At 41.3% G+C, this 16,229-nt stretch overlaps 1 protein-coding gene across 1 annotated transcript; it reads right to left on the minus strand.

Annotated features, from left to right (window-relative positions):
• Positions 1-978: 978 nt before the first annotated feature.
• Positions 979-6,747, minus strand: LOC115174712 (Down syndrome cell adhesion molecule homolog). Its single transcript, XM_029733514.1, has 14 exons — positions 6,662-6,747; positions 6,220-6,558; positions 5,665-5,727; positions 3,365-3,403; positions 3,091-3,219; positions 2,800-2,967; positions 2,565-2,635; positions 2,226-2,460; positions 2,047-2,097; positions 1,843-1,920; positions 1,624-1,691; positions 1,426-1,525; positions 1,307-1,337; positions 979-1,194 (listed from the first exon to the last, which is right to left on the minus strand). The coding sequence occupies exons 1-14, from the start codon at positions 6,708-6,710 to the stop codon at positions 1,122-1,124; spliced, it is 1,494 nt and encodes a 497-aa protein (XP_029589374.1). The 5' UTR covers positions 6,711-6,747; the 3' UTR covers positions 979-1,121.
• Positions 6,748-16,229: the final 9,482 nt, after the last annotated feature.

The following is a 16,229-nucleotide window of genomic DNA, read 5'->3' on the forward strand; positions in this document are numbered from 1 at the left end:
GAATGCCATGGTTCATGCTCTAGCTGGAATACAGGGGTAGGAAGAGGTGAAGAATTTGGAAGACAGGGATTTTCCCCCATGGCCTGGAGTGGCATGGTCCAGCAGCTTTTATAACTTGTTGATTATTTTCATATTCAGAAACTGATCTACAAGGAGGGCTTGAGTAAAGAAAGTATTTGGATGACGCTTGAGAAGCTTTAGCTGATTATCTGTCACTGAGGACATTCATCCGTCCATCCATCAGTTCATCTTTCCATCCATCCCTCATCCTAACTCCACTGTGTGGGCCCTGCATGGGGGGGGGGGGGGGGGGCTAAGGGAGTGGGGAGAGGCCTGGGTGGGTATCCCCCCTCCGCTCCCCCGTTTGTGGGGAACTCCCTCAGTAACAGCTGCTGCCTGGGCCTGGCTCCACAGAGGTAACACATCTCCACATTCAGCACATTAATTAGACCAATTGCGAGATTTATAGGACAGATGGGTGGAAATCCAGCGGCTACAGCGCCTCGGAGAGCCTCAGAGAGCCTCAGAGCCGGCCTCTAGAGAAATGCATGCAGGCTCTGAGAGATAGAGGGCTGAGTGAGCACTGGAATGTAACCGAAGTCCCCTCTTATGCAACCGTGTGTCTCTGCTCCCCCTGGTGGCTATAGTTAGTACAGGCTGGATGTTGTATTGAAGTATTGCTGTAAATGTGCTGTAGTGTTTCCGAAATTGTTGATAGCGACTGGAACCATGACATTTTTGATAGCAACTGGACCCATGAAATTGTTTATAGCAACTAGACCCATGAAACTGTTGATAGCGACTGGACCCATGAAATCGTTGATAGCGACTGGACCCATGAAATTGTCGACAGCAACTAGACCCATGAAATTGTTGATAGCGACTGGACCCATGAAATTGTTGACAGCGACTGGACCCATGAAATTGTTTATAGCGACTGCATCCGTGCGTGAGACCATAAAAAAAAGAGTCGGGGCGAGCTATGAGCAAGCATTTATTAACATGGGCGCACAAACGTCACATCGTGTACATTGCAGTTGATCTCATTGTAAGATAGGACTCCCTCTTCTTACTCTTTATGCTAACCCCACGGTGACTACAGCATCATCTTGATTGGAATTCTAACATCCCAGAGGTCTCTCCTGTGCTGGCTCAGAGTCCCCGAAGGACATAAAGCCGTTGTTCTTCCATAATCTGAATGAGGGAGAGATGAGAAAATGTAGTACCGGAGAGGGACGTGTAGAACTATACGTAGATCAAATGACAACGTGGGATATTGATATTTATTACTTTAGGTACCACTTACATTTTCCAGTTGCCTTTTTTCAACGTGGTACCTAAAGAGAGGGGGATAGATTAGGAGAGAATCAAAAATGTCTGAAAAGGGATCTGTGTGATAATCTATAATTCTGTAGGCTTACTCACGCCTAAATTGCCATATGATCGCCATGACAACAAGCAGCCCCAGCACCAGCACTGGCACTAGGATGGCAACAAGATGACCGCTCTGTTCCTCAGTACCCAGCTGTAATAAAAGCACAAGTTATTAGTTTGGTACTAATAATATGGTCAACAATGCACATTTTAAATATCCAAATACAGAGTAAAGAAATGTGAACACACTTTCACTGTTGGGTCAGTAGTAGAGTTGCTTAGTGGATTAGTAGTTGAGAAGTCGTCTACCCTCTGACCTATACGGTACAGGAAACAGGACAAAGAGATGAGAAGCTGGTCAGTCTGTTGTTAGCGGAAGTGGATATGTGCTTTACTATTTTGAGGAATTGAAGAGTTGTGCTTTGGGCTGTATAATTATGCACCGTGAAAAGTAACACAATAGCCTACCTTGAGTGGGACTGTCAGTGACAAGCAGCCATGTCTCAGTTGAAGATGTTGTTGTCGCAATGGTTGAGGTTGAATGCTCTTGAAAGACATTACAGGTAAACATGATCAATAGCACCTAGTGGCAAGTAGCCTATATTCAACTGCAGTTTCATTTTCTCATAGTTAAAATCTCTCCCAATAAATTGTTGGATTCAGGTTATTTACCTGTCTGAAGTTCTGTTGTTGCTTGAGTTGTTGTTATATGCTGCTGATCATCTGACAAAGAAGATAAGTATATTGGTAATTGAGTACATGCACATAACCAATTCATGTGTGAGTTTTCCTTACTCTAATAACTATCCACTTCACTTCACAAAAGCTAACCATTGAAAACCTCTCCTCACCATTAGTCAGAGTGGAGCAGACGAGCTCCTGTGAAGACGGCCCCAGCCCTGCACTGTTGATGGTGTGCAGCGTCACACTGTACTTTGTCGCCTCCTGCAGGTTGTTCATGGTGAAGCGCTCTGATCCATCCATCAGATGCACCACCCTGACAGGAAGCCGTTCCTGGGGACTGTACTCACTGTAGCGGAGCTGGTAGCCCCGGATCAGCCCGTTCTGGAAGGACAACTCAGGGGCCTGTATGGGGAAGAGGACAAGACAATTGAATCCCAAAAAATCACAATAAATTGTGGCATGTAAATGTTGGGCTGGAAAGAAATAGGTAAAAAAGAGCAAGGTACCCTCCATGTGACTCTGATGCTGTGGGAAGAAAGGGCTTCAAGCTTCACATCCTGTGGGGGACCATCAGGGGCTAGAGGGAGGACATCTTTTTCAGATACTTTACAAATGATGACATTTACTTAGCTCGAAGTGACAGAGAGATGACAGAGATAGTGACAGAGGCGTATTGATATAATTGCTGTCGGTCAATCTCATTTGAGATTTAGCCTGAGGTTGTTTGATCAGGGGATATACCTGCTTCCTTAGTGGTGATGGTGAGCTCATTGCTGGGTTTACTCAAGCCCATGTCGTTCTTGGTGAACATGCGGATGTTGTAGGTGTAAAAGGGTCGCAGGTCATTGATAGCGGTCTCTCTCTCCCAAGGCAGAATATTGCTGCCTCGTACTCCATCTACCCAGGAGTCTGTTACAGCAAAAATGACGAAGAAATAATACAGAGTGAGTAAACATTGAAATTGTACTATCGGTAGCACCCATTCATTCAAGCCATTAGGAAGGGCAAGTCTTGCTATTTCTGTTATTTTACCCGATTGGCTCTTGCATTCCAGGTGGAAACCTGTGATGGGGGTGTTTCCATCGAAGCCAGCGCTCCACCATACAGAGATGGACCTGGCTGATATTTCTCGGATTGCCACTGTGGGAGGGTCCGGAGGTACTGGAGACAACACAGTTATCCGAGTTATTAGAGAGATCTTTAAAAAAGGGCCATTAAACAGGATTTATTCCCTTTATTAGATATTTCTAGATGGTACCTTGTAAAGTGATACAGGATGTAATATAATATAATGATTTGATTTTACCTGATGAACCCATCGTTGTCTGCATTGTTGTGGTTTGCGCTGACAAGTAGATGAGACAGCAGTTATTGGAAGTGTTCCTGATACAGTCGTTAAATAATCCCGCCACACATAAACTGGTTGGGCATTGGACATTGTTTCCTAGTTACTTCTACTTACGGTAATGTATCAACATAATCCATTTGCATCAACATGGCATCAACATGGTACCCAGGCTGTGTCAAAACCGGCCTTGATTGGGAGTCCCATAGGGCGGCACACAATTGGCCTAGCGTTGTCCGGGTTTGGCCGGTGTAGGCCGTCATTGTAAATAAGAATTTGTTCTTAACTGACTTGCCTAGTTAAATAAAGGTTCAATGTAAAATATATATATATATTTGCATAACGATTTTTAACAGAGATCAACATTGCATTCAACCAGTGATGTAAAGTACTTAAGTAAAAATACTTGAAAGTACTGCTTAAGTCTGAGTGTTGGAGCATGCCGCTGGCTATCCGTAAAAAAAAAAACTATGCACCACCAATGTTTTTTTAAATTTTCGCCTAAAATGACATACCCAAATCTAACTGCCTGTAGCTCAGGCCCTGAAGCAAGGATATGCATATTCTTGGTACCATTTGAAAAGAAACACTTTGAAGTTTGTGGAAATGTGAAAGGAATGTAGGAGAATATAACATATTAGATCTGGTAAAAGATAATACAAAAAAAAAAAACTTTATGTATTTTTTTTGCACCATCATCAATGAAATGCAAGAGAAAGGCCATAATGTATTATTCCAGCCCAGGTGCAATTTCGATTTTGGCCACCAGCAGCAGTGTATGCGCAAAGTTTTAGTCTGATCCAATGAACCATTGCATTTCTGTTCAAACTGTTGTATCAAGACTGCCCAAATTGTGCACTCTCCTCAAACAATAGCATGGTATTATTTCACTGTAATAGCTACTGTAAATTGGACAGTGCAGTTAGATTAACAAGAATTTAAGCTTTCTGCCAATATCACCTCCACCCTACCTGACACCCGAGACCCACTCCAATTTGCTTACCGACCCAATAGGTCCACAGACGACGCAATCGCCATCACACTGCACACTGCCCTAACCCATTTGGACAAGAGGAATACCTATGTAAGAATGCTGTTCATCGATTACAGCTCAGCATTTAACACCATAGTACCCTCCAAACTCGTCATTAAGCTCGAGACCCTGGGTCTCGATCCCGCCCTGTGCAACTGGGTCCTGGACTTCCTGACGGGCCGTCCCCAGGTGGTGAGGGTAGGTAACAACATCTCCACCCCGCTGATCCTCAACACTGGGTCCCCACAAGGGTGCGTTCTCAGCCCTCTCCTGTACTCCCTGTTCACCCACGACTGCGTGGCCATGCACGCATCCAACTCAATCATCAAGTTTCAGACGACACTACAGTGGTAGGCTTGATTACCAACAACGGCGAGACGGCCTACAGGGAGGAGGTGGAGGGCCCTCGGAGTGTGGTGTCAGGAAAATAACCTCGCACTCAATGTCAACAAAACAAAAGAGATGATCGTGGACTTCAGGAAACAGCAGAGGGAGCAGCCCCCTATCTACATTGACGGGACAGTAGTGGAGAGGGTGGAGAGTTTTAAGTTCCTTGGCATACACATCACGGACAAACTGAAATGGTCCACCCACACAGACAGCGTGGTGAAGAAGGCGCAGCAGCGCCTCTTCAACCTCAGGAGGCTGAAGAAATTCGGCTTGTCACCAAAAACAATCACAAACTTTTACAGATGCACAATCGAGAGCATCCTGTCGGGCTGTATCACCGCCTGGTACGGCAGCTGCTCCGCCCATAACCGGAAGGCTCTCCAGAGGGTAGTGAGGTCTGCACAGCGCATCACCGGGTGCAAACTACCTGCCCTCCAGGACACCTACACCACCCGATGTCACAGGAAGGCCAAAAAGATCATCAAGGACATCAACCACCTGAGCCACTACCTGTTCATCCCGCTAACATCCAGAAGGCGAGGTCAGTACAGCATCAAAGCTGGAACCGAGAGACTGAAAAACAGCTTCAATCTCAAGGCCATCAGACTGTTAAACAGCCATCACTAACATTGAATGGCTGCTGCCAACATACTGACTCAACTCAAGCCACTTTAATAATGGGAAAATTGATGTAATCAATTTATCACTTGCCACTTTATATTATTTATATTAGATAATGTTTACTTAAGGTATCTTTACTTTTACTCAAGTATGAAAATTGGGTACTTTTTCCACCTCTGCATTTAACACAAACTAATAGCGATTGTAAACGTAGTACCTTTCGGGTAGCCAACTGTTGTGCTCTCTCTAGGGATCCACGGTTCAGGGGTTGTTTCATGAGCTGAAATAGATTCAAATGGACTGATTGAATTTGACGTAGAGAAGTAGAGAAGAAGTACATTGATCATTTTTTTACATTCAGCATCACTCCGTCAAGGGGAATATATATGTAAAAAAATTAACAAAGATATCATGAAACCTCTAACACAATAAATTAATTTGGTGAAGATGTGTTTTTGTGGATCTTTTTGATCTTTTTCCATGTGGTTTCTTCAATCACATACTCCATGAAATGATGACCTCTGTCTAAATATTTGGTCACATGATACATTTTGTGTATGGTTTCCAAGAAACAAGGGTAGCTCAGCTTACCCCCCATTCTCCCCTATAGATAAGTACAGATGATGGTCAAGATAGTCTTGTTGACATTGCATAGATAGCCTTCCCTGCTCTACAGAACGTTTTCAGATAACCTTTTAACTAATCTTAATTTGATCTAATGAAATGACTGTCTAAATGACTAAATGGCTTAAATGCACAATTGTTCGCTCACCGGGCTTGATGACGAGTGCCAGATGGTGTTTCTGGTCATTGAACCATCCAGGTATATCCACACGACAGCCGTATAACCCAGAATCCTTCACCTGTGCTTGGGTGATGGTCAGAGAGACATCCCCTGCCCTCAGATCACCCTGGAGATTGTACCGGACCGAAGCCCTGTGGGTCACTTTGACTCCCTCCGTCCTGAGGACCTCATTGCCACAGCCGCTGTTGGGGATGTGACCACGACCCCAGCAGACAGAGAGCGTACCATAATGCCGGGCGTCATACTTACATGTTAGGGTCACAACGTCACCGACATAGCCTTGGATGGTTACTGAAGAACCACCGTCTACAATGGAGAAAGAGATGATATCAAAGGAGTCTTACCAAAAACGTCCTTTTTGGGGGGTTTTATTTGACTGTTTATCAGACTACTAAGATGATGATCTCACCAAAGAAAAGGTAGAGCACTAGCCAGCAACAGGAGATGTATGAGTCCATGAGGGTGTCTGTACCTTCAACAGGCTCTGGTCAACAACTGAAACACACAACACATGACTGCACTGTTGTCTCACAATTAAACCCCTATTGCACTGTCACACACACGCACGCACGTACACACACCACACCATACACACACACACACATACCACAGCACACCCACGCACACCACGCCACACAACACACACACACACACACACACACACACACACACACACACACACACACACACACACACACACACACACACACACACACACACACACACACACAAATCAGGTGACACAGTGTACTTAATCTGCACACATCATCAGTTGTGTTGGTTGCAGCAGGGTCGCGTTCCGGGCCTGTTTCCTTTTCAGTGGTTTTGGTTCCTCGTGAAACACGGTTGACACCACAAACTTGTTTACTCCAATGTTTAGGAGCAAAGACGCTGCATCAACAGATGTCATTTCAACATTTGGCAGGGATGTTACTCAAGGACATGCTTGCAAGCAAGTTTAGCGTAGGGTTAGGGTTGGGGTATAGTGAAGGTGTAGATCTGAAGGGGAACCTAGATGCCTAGAAGACACCCCATCCAGACAACTCAATGTACCAAGGTGCTACCCACTGCTTGAGCAAGCCACTTAGCCCCTAACCTGCTTTAGGGGCCATGCTCTGCAGCAAACCATGTGCTGCAAGTGGATATGTATTTTCTATTATATTCTACTGAAGCCCTTGGAGAAATACCGTTTTTCACAATCACTTTTGCACTAATTTCAGAACCTTTTTTCAAAACTCTAGACACAAAACTCAAAACGGCCAAAAATGTTATATAATTGTCATTTTGTGTTACTTATCTGTTACACTTACTCTAAAAATTGAGAATAAACAAGTGAGTTGAGAGAAATTATTTTTGTAATTTAGTTTCCTAATAGTTCTGCACACTAATAGTTGCCTAATAATTGTGCACACTTATATATTTCCCTGAGAAAGACAAAACTCACTTTTCCTTTGTTAAACATTCAGGTTTGAGGTTCAATAACATTTTGGATTGACTGAGACCATTGTGTTTGTTCAACAATAAAATGTATCCCGAGGAATACAATTTGCCTAATAATTGTGCACGCAGTGTATACTCGTACCGCAATGTCAAATCAATCATCAGTAACGAGTTGGCAGTATTGGAAAAGCAATTACAAGGGCCTGCGTACATACGCTCTATGGCCACTTTATAAGGTACACCTACGTGTTAACGCAAATAGCCTGCTCCTTCGAACAGCGAATCATGTGGCTGCCTGCAACTCAATATATAGAGTATATAGAGTAGAGAGCTTTAGTTGTTGTTCGACCAAACATTAGAATGGGCAAGATGCGTAATCTAAGCAACTTTGACCGTGGTAGGATTGTTGGTGCCACACATGGTGGTTCCAGCATCTCAGAAACAGCTGCCCTCCTGGGATTTTTACGCACTACAGTATCTACAGTTTACAGAGAATGGTGCGATAAACAAAACACATTCAGTGAGCAGGAGTTCTGTGGGCAAAAAAATCTTGTTAATGAGGAGGTCAGAGGAGAATGTCTAGACTCATTCAAGCTAACAGAAAGGCCACAAATGCTCAAATAACAGCCGTTTAAAACAGTGGTGTGCAGAAGGGCATATCTTGACATAGAACACGTGAATAATTCAGGCTGTTGTGGAGGCAAAAGGGGGTCCTACCCAGTACTAGACAGGTGTACCTAATAAAGTGTACAGTAATGTCAAATCTGAAACCATGGTCTGGAAAAGTGGTACATGGGACCATAGAAATAGTGTCTGATAAAAAATGATGATGAAATATTACATCCATAGATAATGTAGTCCAATTGGTTCGTGTTCCACGGTCAATGGATCTCTTTATCCTGAAACTTTCATGATCTAAACATGGAAAGTTGTTTGGCAGTTTCCATAAAACTATGCATTAAGAGTAATGCAATATTTACTTATCATTTTGAGCAGTTGTATCAATTGATAGTTAGATCATTGTAATGAAATGAATAGACAGTCATCTCAGATGTAATGTGTGAATTGCATTTTGAAATGGTAATACTTTGTTGTGTCATTTTGAACAGGTGATTTTAGTTCCATGAACAAATTATCTTAGCTTTATGTGTATTGTGTATCCAAGCAATTGGAAAAAGTTTTGAAAAATCTGCATTTTGATCATCGGTTGTGTTTTGTGTCGAGAATTTTGAAAATGACATCAAGGTTCTGAAATTAGTGTCAACCTGAATATAAAAAAACTGTAACCAAAGATCCAAATACTTCAAATATCAGAAGTGAAAGTTTTTACATACAAAATTCCCTCTACTTCTTCTCTCTGTTTAACTTTGGTTTCTTCTTTCACATGTTGTGTGGGAAACTTGACCACATAGCAAAACCATACAGTTATTCAGGTGCAGCTCTATGACATGGTCAAGTTCTCCTAGAATATCTCTGAGAGACAAAACGGGTTGAATCAAAGTTGTTTCAACATCATTTGTCAACGTATTGTGACATGGAATCTATGAGTAAAATACATCAGATTTGCAAAAAGTCATCAACGTAAATTGTTGTTATGGAGGTAAAATTTCAACTACAGAATTATGCCATCATCGTGGTAACCAAATTTAACATAGGTATAAACCTTTAAAACAACATCAGGTCTTTGATGTTATATTCCTCAACGTTATATTCAATATTAGAAAAAAAAACTATAGGCTGGGCAGCACCTCCTACTGAAGAATTTATCTATCTACAGCTACCCTTCATCTATCTACAGCTACCTTTCATCTATCTACAGCTACCTTTCATCTATCTACAGCTACCTTTCATCTATCTACAGCTACCCTTCATCTATCTACAGCTACCCTTCATCTATCTACAGCTACCCTTCATCTATCTACAGCTACCTTCATCTATCTACAGCTACCTTTCATCTATCTACAGCTACCTTTCATCTATCTACAGCTACCTTTCATCTATCTACAGCTACCTTTCATCTATCTACAGCTACCCTTCATCTATCTACAGCTACCTTTCATCTATCTACAGCTACCTTTCATCTATCTACAGCTAACTTTCATCTATCTACAGCTACCCTTCATCTATCTACAGCTACCTTTCATCTATCTACAGCTACCCTTCATCTATCTACAGCTACCCTTCATCTATCTACAGCTACCCTTCATCTATCTACAGCTACCCTTCATCTATCTACAGCTACCCTTCATCTATCTACAGCTACCCTTCATCTATCTACAGCTACCTTTCATCTATCTACAGCTACCCTTCATCTATCTACAGCTACCCTTCATCTATCTACAGCTACCTTTCATCTATCTACAGCTACCTTTCATCTATCTACAGCTACCTTTCATCTATCTACAGCTACCTTTCATCTATCTACAGCTACCCTTCATCTATCTACAGCTACCTTTCATCTATCTACAGCTACCTTTCGGTCTCCCATCCAGGGTTTTAACTAAGCCCACTGATTATTACCAATGTACTATCATGAGAATGATTGTTGAGTGTCATTTCAAAGGGTAGTTTTAACAGAGCACATGAAATGTGACCATACTTTATCAGTTATACATCATCGATGATACTATTTAGACCCATATAGCATTTGAAAAGTCATCAACAGCAATTGTTTCAATTCAGCCCAGGGTCCTACTAAAAATAGACAATACATATAGGCCTAGGAAAAAATATATTCTGAGAAGTATATTCTGCTTGGATTACAGAATAGGACTAAATCAAATCAAACGTTATTAACAGTGCATTTAGTCTTATTCTTTAACTTAGATTTTTGGATCAGATGGAGAATCAAACATATTAATTATTATTTTGGAGACAAACTGGAATTAAAGCCAGAATATGTCAGTGGCACGGATGTAAATATCCCTACCTCTTTCAAATGTTGATATTTGGTTGTGTTGACAACCAAACACAATTTAATATCACTTTTGAAATACAATAAATAGCTTATTAACTTGTCGACAAGTGAATAAATTATATGTCGGATTCACATCTCCAACTCAACCAAAAATAGAGAGTGAAAGAACAGGATTAAGCCACTCGCTCAGATGGAACTATCCAAGCAGTAGACACATCTCCTTTAAATATTGATATTTAGTTGCGTTGTCAAACAAACACAAGTCAATATTACTTTTGTAATACAGTAAATACACTGTAAAAACAATCCTGTTGTTTTTACAATAACTTACTGGCAGCCAGTTACCTGTAAATTACCGTAATTTTTTTTTTTACTGTAAATTCCCCCCCAAAATTGGTTTAAGAGTACATTACTGTAAAGTTTACAGTACAAAAGTCTTACAAACTAATGTAACATTCAACCTTAAAATGAGTAACACATCCATGGCCACATTTTGAGGTTACGGTAACAATGTCTTTTTAAGTATCATATAAAGCGCGCACGTTCAAGATAGCGTGCATAGGTTATCGCAGGTCTGTGGAGATATTCACAATTGCCCTAACAATACGCGCAGAATCTTGAATGGCGTTGATCACTTGCACCATGTACTTTTCATGTAATCTCAACTGCAATCCAGGTCATTTGGTTCTGCTATTAGATAAAGCACAGTGATAAAACATGAATCTGTTGTTTAAATAAACAAAATATCTAAAATTGTATTCCCGTTTGAACTTTGATGAGCTTTTAAATGGTTGAAAGTGCAGTGATAAGACATTTGGGTGACAACGAAACCAAATATCTGCCATTGTTTTTCAATTGGAACTTGGTTGTGCTTTTAGAAGGTTGAAAGCATAGTGAGAACACATTGGAAATTCAACTAACTTTTGGCTGTCTTTTTGAGTGGGTCAATATAGGTTGTAATCTCATTGATCAATGTCTTAACTATCCACGTTGGAATGACATGGTGTACCCAAAGGTTTTTCTCTTCGTACTGTAGTTTGGTCTAGTTGCTGCTGCCACCTTTATTACCACTTATAACCACTAGATGGCGTTATGTCCAAAGCACCACAGAAGGACCGAGATGAGGTGAAGACAAAAGATCTCTTAACAAAACCTTTATTCGTGCTAGAAGTACCATTGCAGTACCTTGTTGGCAAACACGATGGCAAACAAGAACATCTTATGAGAGAGACTGTAAAAGAGCCTAACTGACTCTGTGATGACTCAGAGGAGTTAAATCCGTCGCATTTGTAAACAGGCCAGCACCTACGCCACACGGCTCTGTATTGGCTTTTCTTCAATTCTGTAAAAAAAATGATTTGTGTGCCAATTTTCATGCTTCTTTAGTAAAGGGACTAGAATGGTGTTGTTAACTGGCTAATACAGCCCACAGTTGGCCTGTTCAGTGCAGTGTGAGCTTGCAGTAAACCCATCCACTGGTCTCCTATTGAACTACTATGGAATGTCTTCATTTCCTGTGGTAATCTCACTGATTAAAGAGAAGACTCAATGTTTTTTCTGTCTTCACGGGTCATGGGTCATAGCCGAGGATAGAGAGCCAGCGGGGTCAGTTCCTTCTGCAACTGTTCATCCATGCTCTATATCCATATCACAAGGTTTAAGGTGTTGTATGTCGATTTCAGTGGATTATGTTGTTTTGTCATGTAGGTAGGGGAGAGTGGGGTAAATTGAGCCAAAAGGGTTAGTTTAGCCACCCCTTGTTTCTGGTGAACCATACACAAAATTAATCATGTGACCAAATATTTAAGAAGAGATCATCATTTCATGGAGTCTATGAAGGAAGAAACCACCTGGAAAAAGTGGTAAGGTAGGTAGGTCCAAAAACCAGATTTTTTTATAATGCTTGTATCTAAACCAGTGTACTGTAGATAGTTTTAAGATTGTTTTGTACAATCTGAGGTCCAAAACCTAGCATGAAAGTGCATCCTTGTAGTTTGGGCTAATATAGTCAAAATGTTTGCCTTGGGGTAAGTTGAGCCAATGGCCACCATACCCACTGATTACATTGTGTCAGCATACATTATGAACTCTAGACAGTGCATTTTTATTGTTACAGAGCACACATCATCATGCCGGGTTTATACATACGTAAAACAAGGTCTACCCTTTGAGCTTCTTGAGAGAGCAGCCGATGAAGTGAGAATAGGCTATAAGTCCATTTGAGCAGCATCGAGGGATGACAAATAGACGTAATGACATTGAAGAGGTACATTGACAAAAAATAGAACAAACATGTGCCTGTGTGATAGAGTAGCAGAGGCACATAAGGTCTTATCTGATGACATGGGCTTGCTAAACTTATCAAGAAAGTGTGGACCAGTTTAATGGGCTCAGTAACCTCAAATGCAGAGAAAACGGAGGAACTAGTGTTAGGGAGAGATATGTAACCCTAGGAAATGGGACATCACTACATCATCCGAGTCCTGCACAACAGAAGCCGTCAAAAGATATCCTACCATGCAATTAATTGACAACGAGCCTGGTGTTCTTCCCAATACCCGTATTGGCTGCAGTAATAGCTTACCTTATGTTCCTCATGCAACTAATACATACATAACATATGAGCAACAAACGAGAACTGCAAAACAACAATGTGCCCGTAATGTACCCATCCTCTGACTGTGGTTCAATGTGGAGTAGTAGTGAAGCAGGATTAATTCCATAATAGCAGTTTGACATGTAACATGTTTCCTATTTTCTTCAATTTCTTGCGGTTTAATGATTAACCAGTGGAAGCAATTAAATCCAGTGTTCTGAACTAATATTTAAACCAAACGTTTTAGGGTCCATACACAGATTGGCTACATAGCTGAAATCCATAGGCACACAGGTCTTTTTATCTTCCACTACACTACAGAGTACCACAGTATGAGTCATAATACCCATAACACCTAGCAGTCAAACACGGAAAGGATTCCAATCGCTTTTCCACCATTCATTTTTCCCATAGGGTATTTTAGAAAATCTAAATAAGGGCTGTGTTTTGTGTAGGCTTACCCTGGTGTGACATTTTGATATCTGTGTAAATCTCTCTAGGACAAGGTGACTTTTATCAATATATTCACCTGTATTTACTCCCCAAAAATGAAATGTTAATTAGCTGCTATTGTGGCTTTTGTAAAGAACGACAAATGCCATGATGATCTGGACGAGACCGCCGAATCGAGGCAAAGGTACGAATCTCTGGATCTAATGTTAGCTAAATGTTGTTAAGATAATGGGTATATGGGTGCCAGAGATGGCACTAGTGGGGCACCTATCTAGGATATATAAACAGGTGCATTATGAGTGTCTGATTAGGATGTCATGTTATACCTGAGTAAAGGATTATGCTTGAACTTTACCAAACTTTCCGACGTGAGTTATTCACATACACATAAAAACAAAAGTATTAATGAATAAATTGGAACCATTTCCCTGTTTGACAGCTAGGTTGTATGGGTATTATGACACTTCCACTCTGGAGCTCTATAAGTAAGAAAATAGTTAACTACATTACTTCAGCTGCATTTAATGGCAAATGTCTTCAATCTCTAATGTTAAGGTTACTACAATAAACAATGACAAGTGACTGACTTTGAAATATTTTTCAATGACCATCATGGCAAGCTTACAAAATTGTACATTCAATTTGCAGTAAATGCTTTAGCTACAGTAGATTATTTATATTCCTGGGTTTTTCAAGATGACAGCCTGGTTTGCTGGTTTGCTCAGGACTCCCTAAAACATTAAATAATAAGAATTACAATTCATACAAATGTCAAAATGATCATAAGCTAGCTAAAGATCTTTAGCTGGCTAATGTTAAGCAATAAGGCCCCTCAGGGGTTTGTGGTATAAAGCCAATATACCACGGTTATGGGTTGTATCCAGGCACTCTGCTTCACATTGTGCCTAAGGCACCTCTGGGGTTTGTAGTACATTGCCAATATACCACAGCTAAGGGCTGTATCCAGGCACTCAGCGTTGCATCGTGCTTAAGAACAGCACTTAGCCGGGGTATATTGGCCATATAGCACACCCGCACAGGCTTTATTGCTTAATTATAAACTGGGTGGTTTGAGCCCTGAATTCTGATTGGCTAACATCCATGATATATCAGACTGTATACCACGGGTATGACAAAACATTTAGTTTCATTGCTCTAATTACGTTGGTAACCAGTTTAGAATAGCAATAAGGCTCCTTGGGGGGTTTGTGATATATGGCCAATATACCACAGCTAAGGGCTATGTCCAGGCACTCTGCATTGCGTTGTGCATAAGAACAGCCCTTAGCAATGGTATATTGGCCATATACCACACCCCCTTGGGCCTTATTGTTTAATAACACCTTTATGTAGAATAACCACGCTTCCCCGCATTCGGTGCGTGAGCACGGGGGCAGTATAGTCTTTGGGCTTCTAAGCGCAGACTAGTAACATAGTAAAACATAAAATATGCTATTCTGTTACTTTGCAATACATTTTCTTAGTTTCATAATGTTAGCCTATGTAAAATAATAATGGATTTCATGTGATGGTGTATATTCAAATCATTTATTAGACTGTTAAAAAAGACTCACCAATGGCGTCAGTTGGTATCTGTTGACACACGGCTATTCTAGTTCATTGAAATATGTTTTGTTTGACTTGCTCTACTGTGCCCCCATGATGACATACATACAGTAATTGATCCAAATCCAAAACAGAACAATCCAAAACAACCTTCTATTCTACATTTAAAGCCTGTCTATTGTACACCCTGAGGCCATTTAACACTCAACACTGCCGTAACTCTGCTGTTATAAATATAATGAGTATGTAGAGCAGTATTGAGCTGTTTACTTTGCTCTGCTGAGTTGTGAAAGCCTTCCCTGACTTTGACTACCAAAGGCAGGAGGCAGCTTCTTCTGCAGTACATATGGGCAACAGTACTCCTCCAGAGGAAGAAGACAAGCCTTTCAATGCACTCTCATTCCAGTCACATCTTCCTGACTGACCCATAGAGTTCTGTCTTTTAATGGTAGCCTATAGTATCATCTAGAAAATTGAAAAAAAGGGGCGGATCCTTAAGAGGTTTGGTAGCCTATAGTATCATCTATAATATCTTCTATAGTACCTTTAAGGTAGAGCGGAATTACCCATTTGAGCTCTCTCTGCTGCCATTAAGGTAATTGTGTGTATGCGTCTGTGTGTGTGTTTGTGCGTGTATGTATGTGTGTGTCTGTTTGGGTGTGTGTGTGTGTGTGCGTCCGTGCAAGTGTGTGTTTTTACAGTATATGCATTTGTGTGTGCATTGATGTGTGCGTGCATACACACGTACAGGCACGGGCGTGTGACATACCAACTCAAACAAAGACTACACTTGAGGGCTATGCTGCCCAAAGAAGGAGGAGCATAGCCAGAAGCATACCACCCTGCATCCCACTGCTGGCTTACCTCTGAAGCTAACCAGGGTTGGTCCTGCTCAGTCCCTGGATGGGAGACCAGATGTTACAGGAAGTGGTGTAGGAGGACCAGCAATAGGCAGTCTTTCCTCTGGTCTAAAACAAATATCCCAAGGAAGTGATTGGGGTCATG

The sequence above is a fragment of the Salmo trutta genome, chromosome 3, assembly GCF_901001165.1.
Source record: "Salmo trutta chromosome 3, fSalTru1.1, whole genome shotgun sequence".
Lineage (NCBI taxonomy): Eukaryota > Metazoa > Chordata > Actinopteri > Salmoniformes > Salmonidae > Salmo > Salmo trutta.